General features: G+C 45.0%; 1 protein-coding gene across 2 annotated transcripts in view; it reads left to right on the forward strand.

The window, feature by feature from the left end:
- Positions 1 to 12,362, forward strand: part of MFSD6 (major facilitator superfamily domain containing 6) — a 171,049-nt gene that overhangs the window by 140,418 nt on the left and 18,269 nt on the right. For both annotated transcript variants that reach the window (XM_073558190.1, XM_073558189.1), the window contains exons 5-6: positions 1,946 to 2,044; positions 3,801 to 4,081. In XM_073558190.1, coding sequence (XP_073414291.1) covers positions 1,946 to 2,044; positions 3,801 to 4,081 — 380 coding nt within the window. The remainder of the gene's footprint in view (positions 1 to 1,945; positions 2,045 to 3,800; positions 4,082 to 12,362) is intronic.

Genomic DNA, 12,362 nt, shown 5'->3' on the forward strand with positions numbered 1-12,362 from the left:
ATCAGGGATCGTCCCACCGAACGCCAGCTCTCTTTAACCTGGGCATGACACTACTCAGACAACACAGGGTGAGGGTAAAACAGCGTGCCAATGCTTTATTGAACCACAAAACAGGCAGATAAAACATAGAACAATCCCAGCAAAATACCCCAAGATGATACACATTACAGAGTATTACCTGTTGTGAACTCATTTTTGGGTCTGTTTCTGGTGAGGGAGCTGGTTGTGCAGACAGAGCAGTTGTGAGTTCTCTTTCCGGGCTCCCTCTGGTGGTGACAGGAGGTAGTGAAGCTGATATAATTAACAAAGACCTGTCACCTGATAATGAGGAAGAGGATTGAACATCTGGAGTCTCAGACTGGATTTAAGACAGCCGACTCCCTATTCCCATGCTGGTGATTTTTTCCTGCCTCCTGAGGTCTTAGTTTCCAGCTCAGTTCCTGCCTTCTCAAGCTAAGTTGTCTTTGCTAATGTTCAAATTTGATTTGGTTTGGTCTATTCAGTTTTTTGTGTGGTCAGCCAGCCCCGGCTGGGGCTGTGCTGAATTTCCACTCTTATGTCACTGTATGTGCCAGTTTGCTTTTTGTCCCTTATTAGATTGGCCTCTTTTTGCTCTGTTCTCAGAATATGCCAGAGTGCTGATATAGTGGGAGAAGTCTAGTGACTTCAGGGTATTTTTTGCTATCTGAAGTGTTGGACATTTTTACAGGGTTTTTTGGCGTGATTGCAGACAGTATCTTTCCTTTCCTTTCTAGCTAGTGTGGGCCCCATCGTTTGCTCAGCCTATTTTCCTACCTGTGTTCGTGTTTTCATCTTGTCTCACCGTCAATACATGTGTGGGGGCTGTCTATTCCTTTGGGATCTGCTCAGGGGCAGTTTTAGATTTCCCCTTTTCTTGCTTTAGGCTTATTTAGTTCTCCGGCTGTGACGAGGCGTCTAGAATCTTCGTAGGTACGCTCCACGGCTGCTGTTAGTTGTGTGGTTAGGATCAGGGGTCTGCAATCCGCGTAGCTACCAACCTCTCTGGTTTTCTGTGACTTGGCTTGGTCTTGTTTTCCTCCTCGGTGACCCATTCATAACAATTACCCTTCCGAGAACTCGTGGGGATAATGGCAGCTGTTACTTCAGAGCTCTCAGGGTCGACTACCCCACCTATGGCATGCACGACAGGAGGAGGTAACGACAAGCTTAGGAAGATGACAGTCCATTGAGGTACAAGGCCAGTTGACCTGAAGGTCACAACCTGGCTTCTCTGAACATCTCTATGGAGCAAGGCGTCATCAAGGATAAGAGCACAATATGTTATATGAAATGTCAATGTTACGGGCTTACACAAGCAAAAGGCTGTTTTCTTGACCAACACATAAATTCAAAAGTCAACATACAGATGCAGTCTATTCTTCTAGGTTTGCTAAAAATAGTCATTTGGTTAATTAAGATGCAATGCTGTGTCTCCACAGAACCTGATTCCAGCGATGTGTCACTTACTGAGCTGAATGCTGTAGTTTTGATAAAATCACAGTTTTATCAGATGGAGATTATCATGATCCTCAAATAAGTCCACTAACATCACTGATTGGCAGTTTTCTGCCTATGGACAGTGTACACAGAAAGCAGTCTATCAGTAAAGTGGAGGGGTTTATACACAGCTCGGCATTAAAAACCAAATAAAAACCTGATAGATCTGCAGCAGATAAAACTTTGATATCAAAACTACAGCACGTAAGTGCCCAGTAAGTGATATAGAGAAAAAAACCCTGTTAACAGATTCCTTTTAATCTTCATTGTAATAATTGGATTAAGAAATATTACACGCTCAGACTCTTTTCACCTGTTTCATTTATAATAGAAGCAAGAATGAGGTTACCCATGGTGCCCAACAAACCCCGTTCACCTTTCTGCATGATCCTTCATGATATCTACAAAGTGTGTTTTGCCATTCCAGGTGCTGCAGAAACATTCAGGGGGATTGGTATGGCTTCTTTGGTCATTCTCCTTCTCTTTGCTTTGATCCAGTGGATAGCAGTTCCTCAGAAGGAAAAAGGTAGGCTGCAAACTGTTTCTTCAAAATGTTCTTTAGAACTCGCTCACCTGCGCGTGTAAGTTGGGCGAGTGCTATGCAATGTTTTATCGGATAGCCCTCGGCCCAATGTTATATTGTGGGGCTGTGCTGATCAGCGTTTTTTCTCATGCAGATACAGCATGAGGAAAAGTTCGCAGCATGCATGAGTGGCTCTGCAAATCGCATCACGCGCACCAATATAAGTCTATGGGTGCGTGTAAAACATTGTACTGTAGCTATAGGTTCTTGTTAGCACCAAGCCGGAGTCCTGCTCTGACAGGCAGGGTCTCCTGCGTGTCTCTTCACTCACCCGTGCTGCAGTCAGTTCTTCCCTTCCCCATTCTCTGCAAGCTAGGGCATGCGTACGTGCCCTCCCACCCTCTTAAAGGGCCAGCTGGTGCCCTTGCTATTTCCTCCCGAGCCAATAGCTGTGGGACATTATGTATATATTGCTTCCACCCACCGGGGAGGTGCTTAAGCAACCTTCCTGTTTAGCAGTCCAAGTTTTTTTACGGTTGCATCCCAGTCCTTGCTGAACTCAGATGCAAATACTGCCTGCTGCATTCTGACACGAACTCTGTCTGCTGCACTCTGATACAAGCTCTGCCTGTTGCTCCATCCAGTCTGTCCTTCTGTGTCCAGCTGCTGCGTGACTGTTGGTCTGTCCTGGAGTGGCACCTGGGGTTCATCGGGAGCCAAGTCTAACCTCCCCATCAGAGGCTCTAGTGAACAGTCAGGTGATCGCTTAGTCATGCCCCTCCAGGCTCTCCACAGTCCATGGCACACTGGTTCCACAAACCACGCCCGTGACAGTTCTCCGTCTTTTCTGCACCTGTGATACAATGCTTTCATGCCAGAGAATCAGATCACAGTAAAATAACATTTGGCCCAAACTCACATCCCAGTTTGAGCTGAGTGTCATTACTCTAATTGCTCTGATTCTCTTGAAAGACGTTATTTTCACTGTTATTAAAAGTAAAGCGTTTTTCTGGTGGGTGTACATTTTTCTTGCGCAATTTTAATACATACATGTATGCTTCTACACCAAAGTTCTCCACAGTTGTTACTTTTTCTCTCAATATTGGTCATCTTGCATCGTACATCTTGGCATATGTCAGACCAAGAAACAGATGAGAGAGGACACCTCTGTAGACCTGATATGGATGGTACAAGGCTTGCTTTGGGTTGCAGGGTGACTTTAATAATTTTATGCTGTATCTATAAATGCCAACATGTGCAGAGCATCAGTCATTGTTCAGCAGCCATGCTTTGTCTCGCTAGCTTAAATTCCCCCTTGGAAATAGTTTGAGTAAGGCTTGTTTCACATAGCATTTGTCACTACATTCAATGGCTCTGTCGGGGCTTACGTCCGAACCCCTGGGTGCTGTGCCGATGGGCCATTGACTATAATGATGCATACGAAGTCAGTGTGCTCTATCTTGCACCTTTGTTGGCCATATTCGGTGGCAAGACTTCTCTTGCTTTAGTCACTGATGCCATCCAGTGCTGTACAGGAGGAAAATCTCCATCTGGCTGTTTGTGTATTACAGAATTTGCCTTCTCGTGCTCCATTGTCGATGAACCACTGTAGATTTCCTTGTGCTTTGCATTTACTGTCTCAGGCACCTTTCTGCCAATAACTAGAGGGAATGTGATCTTTTCCAACCATTTCTTATATTATCTGACTTATGTTCCAGAGGTGTTTTCTGATGTTACTCACATAATGCTCTTTCTGCAGATGCATCTATGCTGGCGGAAAGAATTCCTGTTCCCTCCAGTCCGGTTCCTATAGCAACTATTGATCTTGTACCACAACACTCGGAGAACATCATGCCCACTATTCAAGCAAAACTGCCACCTAAAAAGACAAGGCACCAGGAGGAACAAGAGGATGTCAACAGACCGGCCTGGGGGATTAGCTCTTCTCCTTGGGTCACTCTTGCTTATGCTTTTTACCAGATAAAGGAAATGTTGGCACTTGCTAAAACTATGCCTGTCTCAGAAAGTCAGTCACTACAGGTACCGTCCATACATAGACTGAGGACACGTGTATGTGTTATGTGAGCTCTTTGGAGGGGATTAACATCTCCTTACCTTCGGTATTCTCAGCTCTTCTACTGCTTAGCTGTGCGCAAAAGATGTGGTGCCAGCCCGACTAATCAACAGAAGTGTTGGGAATTCTGAGAGGTAAGGAGATTCACAGGTCTCCAATCCAGCAAGTGGTTAATGACCTGGCTATTCTCTGGGAGAACAAAGTGAACAGCTGTCTAAAATTAGACTTGTTTGATCCACATCTCCACTGAAAATCAGTTGTCTAATATCGGCAGATTAATACAACATTAATCTGATGTGTATTGGGGCCTTAAAGGAGTATTCCCGTCTCCAAGGTCCTATCCCAATATGTAGTAGGGGTAATAATAGCAAATGTCTTCAATTAGAAATTTTGTATAGTTCTTCTGATTCATTTATGTCACTTACCCCATGTGCAGAGCATTGCAGCAGCTTAGGTATCCATGCTTAAACCACTAATATAGTGTCAGTAATATACAACTTTTAGTGGTCGTACGCATGGATACTTAAGCTACTGCAGTGCCCTGCACAACGAATGAGCAACATAGTGAGAAGAACTATACTGCATTTCTAATTGGAGGTATTTGCTAATATTATACCTACTAGATATTTGGCTAGGATATTGGAGATGGGAATATCCCTTTAAGCATTCATAACATGTCAGAATTCCAATCAGCAAATATTAGTGCAGTTGATGTGTGAGGAAGTTTCCTCTAATGGAGAGGTCTGTAATTTCAATTGTAGTTACACTTCAACTTTGAGAGACATAATCTAAAAATTTAAAACAGAAAATAACATTGTGTAACGTTCTCGCCCAGACTGGATGGCATGAGCGCGGATCATGGCCCCACTGTGCCACAAACCAGACTACCCTGGAGGGGCGTAACTAAGCAGCTACCTTGGTGTTCACTAGAGCCTCTGATGGTGAGATTAGACTTGTGCGGAATGTAGCTGCCAGGTACCAATCCAGGGTGGTGTTTGGCTGTGGCTGCTGATCCCACCGAGGGACGGAACGCTAGTAACAAGTGCTGGCAAGTACAGCCGGGCACGACTGGTACTCAGGTGGGCACGGCTGACACTATGGCAGGCAGACACCGCTGGCACTCTGGTATCCCCTGCCTACTAGCACTGGGCACTCTGGCATCCCCTGCCTACTAGCACTGGGCACATGCTGGCATCACCTTCCTTCTGGCACTGGGCACTCTGGTATCACCTGCCTTCTCTCACTTGACACTCAGGCAGGCGGGCACTGGTAGGATAAGGGACTGGTAGGAACCAGTTCAGGCTGGAGGGACCGGAACCGTAACAGGTAGGGCAGGAACACAGGCAGGTACGAGTATTTGAAAAGAACAGGCAGTTAACAGTTCAGACTGGAGGGATAGGAAGTGTTAGGAACCAGTTCCGACTAGGACTACGACCCATGGAACGGGAGCAGAGCAGAACCGCAAGTTGCGGAACGGGAGCGGATCTAACCGCAAGTTGCGGAACGGGAGCGGATCTAACCGCAAGTTGTGGAACGGGAGCGGAGCAGAACCGCATGTTGCAGAACGGGAGCGGATCTAACCGCAAGGTGCTGAACGGGAGCGAGCAGAAACAAGGTACGGAGCAGAAACACAAGGTACGGAGTAAAGATCAGAGCAGAGCCGCCCGGGTGCGGAGCAGAACAGCCGCAAGGTGCGGAGCGGAGAGCAGAAGAAGTAGACACAAGGCTACACACAGCTGAGTAGGGAAGAAAGCAGTCAAGTGTTGTGAACTGGTAGCCGAGGAGGAAATAAAAAAACACAAGCTAAGTCTCAGAAAACCAAAGAGGTTGGTAACTATGCAGACTGCAGACCCCTGATCCTAACACGCAACTAGCAGCAGTCGTGGAGCGTTCCTACGGTGGTCCTAGACGCCTCGTCACAACCGGAGAACTAAATAAGCCTAAAGCAGGAAAAGAGGAAAACTAACTGCCCCAGAGCAAACCCCAAAGGAGAGACAGCCCCCCACATGTATTGACTGAAAAAAGATGAAAACACAAACAAAGGCAGGAAAATAGGCTGAGCAAACGATAGGGCCAAACTAACTAGAAAGGACAGGAAAGGAAAGACACTGTCTACAGTCTGCCAAAAAAACCCTACAAAATGTCCAACACAACTGATAGCAAAATTAACCCTGAAGTCACTAGACTTCTCCCACTATATCAGCACTCTGAAATATTCTGAGACAGAGCAAAAAGAGGCCAATCTAATAAGGGACAAAAAAAAGGCTATTTGGCAAATAAGAGTGGAAATTCAGCCCAGCCGGGCTGGCTGACCACATAAAAAACTGAAAAGACCAACAAGAGCAAGTGTGAACATTAGCAAAAAACAAACTTATCTTGAGAAGACTGGAACAGAGCTGAGTCCTAGACCTGAGAAGCAGACTGAATCACCAGCACCAGGATAGGGCATCGGCTGTCTTATATCCAGTCTGATACTCCAGAGATCCAATCATTATCTTTCTCACCAGGTGGCAGATCACTACCACTTAAACCAACCTCACTACCTCCTGTCACCACCAGAGGGAGAACGGAAGGGGAACTCTCAACTGGTGGAGCAGAAAATGAGCTCATAACAGTACCCCCCCTCGAGGAGGGGTCACCGAACCCTCATCCATGCCACCAGGCCGATCAAGATGGGCCCGGTGAAAAGCACGAACCAATTGGCATGAATATCAGAGGCAGAGACCCAAGAATTATCCTCCTGGCCATAACCCTTCCCTTTGACCAAATACTGGAGTCTCCGTCTAACCAAATGAGAATCCAATATTTTCTCTACCTCATATTCCATATTGCCTTTAACCATCACAGGGTCAGGAGGTGCTGCCACAGGAACTACTGGCTCAACAAACCTCCACACCTGGGCAGGACGAAGATTCCACTTGCCCTGAAGAGAATCGAGGATGAAACCCAAAATTACAGAAAAAGGGTGACATCAAGGTGGCAGAACTAGCTCTATTGTTCAGCGCAAAATCGGCCAAGGGCAAAAATGAGACCCAATCATCTTGATCAGCAGATATAAAACATCTTAAATAAGACTCCAAGGTCTGGTTTGCTCTCTGTCTGCCCATTGGTCTGGGGATGAAACGCGGAGGAGAAGGATAACTGAATTCCCAGATTGGAACAAAAGGCTTTCCAAAATCTGAAAACAAACTGGACCCCTCTATCGGACACCATGTTCTCAGGAATCCCGTGTATATGAACCACCTGTTGTAAAAACAAGGGTACCAACTCAGCGGAAGATGGCAACTTTGGGAGTGGTACAAGATGGACCATCTTCGAAAATCTATCACAAATCACCCAGATAAGTCATTCTCTGAGAGACAGGAAGATCAGAAATAAAATCCATTGAGATATGGGTTCATGTCCTTTTGGGCACCGGCAGGGGCATCAGCAACCCACTAGAACGAGAACAGGGTTTAGACCGAGAACAAGTCCCACAGGACTGTGCATAATTCCTGACATCACGAGATAAGGCAGGCCACCAAAACGACCGACTCACCAAATCTCTGGTACCAAAAATACCTGGATGACCAGCCAATGCGGAGCAATGGACTTCAGACATCACTCTCTTTCTCCACTGGTCCGAAACATACAATCTTCCCATAGGGCAACGCTCAGGTTTATCCTCCTGAAATTCCTCCACGGCGCGTCTCAAATCGGGCAAAATGGCAGAAAGAACTACCCCCTCACCTAGGGTAGTAGTAGGCTCGGTCACATTAAGAGAATCAGCAAAGAAACTCCTAGAAAGGGCGTCTGCCTTAACATTCTTAGTGCCCGGAAGATAAGAGACCACAAAATTATACGCGTGAAAAACAAGGCCCATCTTGCCTGTCTAGGATTCAAGCGTTTAGCCGACTCCAGATAAGTCAGATTCTTGTGATCAGTGAGGACCACAAATTGATGTCTAGCTCCCTCCAACCAATGTCTCCACTCCTCAAATGCCCATTTCATGGCCAACAATTCCCGATTCTCTACGTCATAGTTGCGTTCAGATGGGGAGAACTTTCGAGAAAAGAAGGCACAGGGATTCATCTTAGTCACAGGGTCTTTTTGGGACAAAACCGCTCCTACACCAATCTCAGAAGCGTCTACCTCCACTTGAAATGGAAGTGAGACATCAGGTTGCCGTAAAACTGGAGCTGAAGTAAACCTCCGCTAAAGCTCCTGAAATGCTGACACAGCCTCAGGAGACCAATTCAGCACATCAGCTCCCTTCTTGGTCAGATCAGTCAGTGGTTTGACAATAGTAGAAAAATTACCTATAAATTTACGATAGAAATTAGCAAAACCCAAAAACTTCAGAAGAGCCTTCAAAGAAGTAGGTTGAACCCAATCATAAATGGCCTGTACCTTGGCCAGATCCATTTCAATAGTCGATGGAGATAAGATAAATCCCAAAAATGAAATCATCTGTACACCAAAGAGGCATTTCGATCCCTTAACAAACAGGGAATTCTCCCTCAAAATCCGAAACACAGTCCGGACTTGTTCCACATGGGAATCCCAATCATTAGAAAAGATCAAAATATCATCCAGATAGATGATCAAAACTTATCCACAAAGTCTCGGAAAATATCATTCATAAAGGACTGGAAGACAGAAGGGGCATTGGAGAGCCCAAAAGGCATCACCAGGTACTCAAAATGTCCCTCCGGAGTATTAAACGCCGTCTTCCATTCATCCCCGTGCTTGATGCGAATAAGATTATACGCCCCCCTGAGGTCAAGCTTAGTAAACCAGCAGGCACTCTTAACTCTGGAGAGTAAATCAGACATCAGAGGTAACGGGTACTGATATTTAACAGTTATCTTGTTAAGGGAATGATAATCAATACACGGTCTTAATGAACCATCTTTCTTGGCCACAAAAAAAACTCAGCACCTAAAGGTGACGAGTAGAGTTGAGCGACTTTGGTCGGATCGGGTTTCGTGAAACCCGAATGAAACAAAATAAGTTTCAGATGAAACTCGTCCGACTAGAGCAAAACAAAGTCGGAGTTTCGTCCGACTCTTATTTCCCATTGACTTGCATTGGGGTCGGGTTTCGGACGAAACTCCGACTTTGTTTTGCTCTAGTCGGACGAGTTTCATCTGAAACTTATTTTGTTTCATTCGGGTTTCACGAAACCCGATCCGACCAAAGTCGCTCAACTCTAGTGACGAGGATGGTCTAATATGACCCTTCTCCAACGACTCCTTAATATAGGATTGCATAGCATCATGTTCAGGTACAGATACGTTAAAAAGCCGACCCTTGGGAAATTTACACCCAGGCATCAACTCAATTGCACAGTCATAACTCCTATGAGGGGGCAAAGACGCAGTCTTACTCTCACTAAATACATCAAAGAATTCAGCCAGATAATCAGGAATATCATGAGACTGAGGAGAGGTGGAGAAAACAGGAGCGTCCGTAAGAACACACTGACAACCCCAACTCACCACAGACACAGATTTCCAATCCAAAACTGGGTTATGAGTTTGCAACCAGGGGAACCACAGAACAATAGTGTCATGCAAATTATGCAGCACCAAAGATTTACAATTTTCTTGGTGGTCAGGGGCAACTCGCATTATCACCTGGGTCCAAAACTGAGGTTTATTCTCCGCCAACGGAGTGGCATCAATACCCCTCAAAGGAATAGGCGTCTGCAGAGGCGTCGTGGACAAACCACAACGTTTAGCAAAGTCCAAATCCATCAGATTCAGAGCTGCTCCTGAATCCACAAAAGCCTTTATGGAAAACGTGGACAAGGAGCAGATCAGAGTAATTGCCAAAAGGAACTTGGGTTGTATACTGCCCACAGCAAATGTGTGTGCAAAACGTTTCTCTCCTTTAGGACAGACAGAAATAGTATGAGAGGCGTCTCCACAGAAAGAAACACCGCTTATTACACCTTCTAAACTCCCGACGTTGCGCTCTAGACAAAACCCCATCACATTGCATAGGTTCATACATTTGTTCAAAAGGTGGCAGCGCCTCCCGTGTATTTCTACGTTCACGTAAACGCCGATCAACTTGAATGGCTAATGCCATAGAGCCATCCAGACCAGAGGGAACAGGAAATCCCACCATAACATCTTTTACGGTCTCTGATAAACCTTTCCGAAAGAGGGCTGCCAATGCACTATCATTCCATGTAGTAAGGACCGCCCACTTTTGGAATTTTTGACAATGTAACTCTGCAGGATCCTGACCCTGGTTTAATGCCAACAGGGTTCTCTCAGCTTGATCAACAGAATTAGGTTCATAATACAACAACCCCAAGGCCTGAAAAAATGCATCCTCATTAGTCAGAATAGGATTTTCAGGTGTCAGAGAAAACGCTCAATCCTGGGGATCGCCGCGCAGCAAGGCGATGACAATTTTAACCTGCTGCGCAGAGCTTCCCGATGAGTTAGGCTTCAAGGCAAGAAATAATTTACAGTTATTCTTAAAATTTAGACCGATCCCCAGAAAACACATCAGGAGTGGGGATTTTGGGTTCAACAGTATGTGATTGAGCGAGATAGGCGGAAATTCCCTGCACTTCAGCAGCGAGCTGCTCCACACGATCAGACAATTGCTTAATCTCCATTAAGGAAAAAATCCTACGGCCCCAGAGAGAAAAAGGAAAAAATGCACATAAAAAAAATTCTGACACTTTTTTTTTCTACCTGCTTTTGAGTACCCTAAAATCTGCGGTATGGCTGGTGATTCTGTTATGAACGGGTAGCCGAGGAGGAAATAAAAAACAACACAAGCTAAGTCTCAGAAAACCAAAGAGGTTGGTAACTATGCAGACTGCAGACCCCTGATCCTAACACGCAACTAGCAGCAGTCGTGGAGCGTTCCTACGGTGGTCCTAGACGCCTCGTCACAACTGGAGAAACTAAATAAGCCTAAAGCAGGTAAAAAGGGGAAAACTAACTGCCCCAGAGCAGACCCCAAAGGAGAGACAGCCCCCCCACATGTATTGACGGTGAAAAAAGATGAAAACACAAACAAAGGCAGGAAAATAGGCTGAGCAAACGGTGGGGCCAGACTAACTAGAAAGGACAGGAAAGGAAAGACACTATCTGCAGTCTGCCAAAAAACCCTACAAAATGTCCAACACAACTATATCAGCACTCTGAAATATTCTGAGACAGAGCAAAAAGAGGCCAATCTAATAAGGGACAAAAAAAAAGGCAATTTGGCAAATAAGAGTGGAAATTCAGCACAGCCCAGCCGGGCTGGCTGACCACTAGGGTGACTGGATCTCATATGGGGGGGGGAAAATGTCAGAATCTTGTTCGTCTGGACCCCACAAAACGATTCCCCTTTCCAGATATTGAGAGAGCCAAAATTTGAGCTCGATCAAACGACGTTAACCCGTGCCGCTCGTCGCTCAAAGTTTGAAAAAATCCAAATTGAGGTATTTTAAGATTTAGGTATTTTGCATAGTCTGTTAGACTATAAAGAATGTGACAACAACATTGCAGAAATAGCCCTGACCAAATTTTCGAACCATTTGTGGTATTTGAATACAGAGTTGGTGGGATTATCGTTTTTTGATCCCACCATTACAGACAATGAAAAGTTGTTAATGGCTAATAAATTGCTCAGTAGCACAGATGAACCATCAGAGCACGCTAACCTACATGAGTTGATAATTTTACATAGTTATCTAATCTATTCTAGAGCTTTTGTTAAAGTAGTTTTTGAAACGTCAGCATATAATGCTCGGCATTTGCTTACAACTTGCAGGACATATTGCTTTTGTTCTTCATCTTTTGTCAGAAGGTCGTTAAAGTCGGTTACTTCCTACCTCTTTTAATTTTTCTTTCCTAACTTTTGGATTTACAACCCTAGCGTGCTCTGATGGTTCATCTGTGCTACTGAGCAATTTATTAGCCATTAACAACTTTTCATTATCTGTAATGGTGGGATCAAAAAACGATAATCCCACCAACTCTGCATTCAAATACCACAAATGGTTCGAAAATTTGGTCAGGGCTATTTCTGCAATGTTGTCACATTCTTTATAGTCTAACAGACAATGCAAAATACCTAAATCTTAAAATACCTCAATTTGGATTTTTTCAAACTTTGAGCGACGAGCGGCACGGGTTAACGTCGTTTGATCGAGCTCAAATTTTGGCTATCTCAATATCTGGAAAGGGGAATCGTTTTGTGGGGTCCAGATGGACAAAATTCCGACATCGATTTTTTGCGGTCACCCTACTG

The sequence above is a fragment of the Dendrobates tinctorius genome, unplaced genomic scaffold, assembly GCF_039654945.1.
Source record: "Dendrobates tinctorius isolate UK_male_01 unplaced genomic scaffold, ASM3965494v1 ptg000254l, whole genome shotgun sequence".
NCBI lineage: Eukaryota > Metazoa > Chordata > Amphibia > Anura > Dendrobatidae > Dendrobates > Dendrobates tinctorius.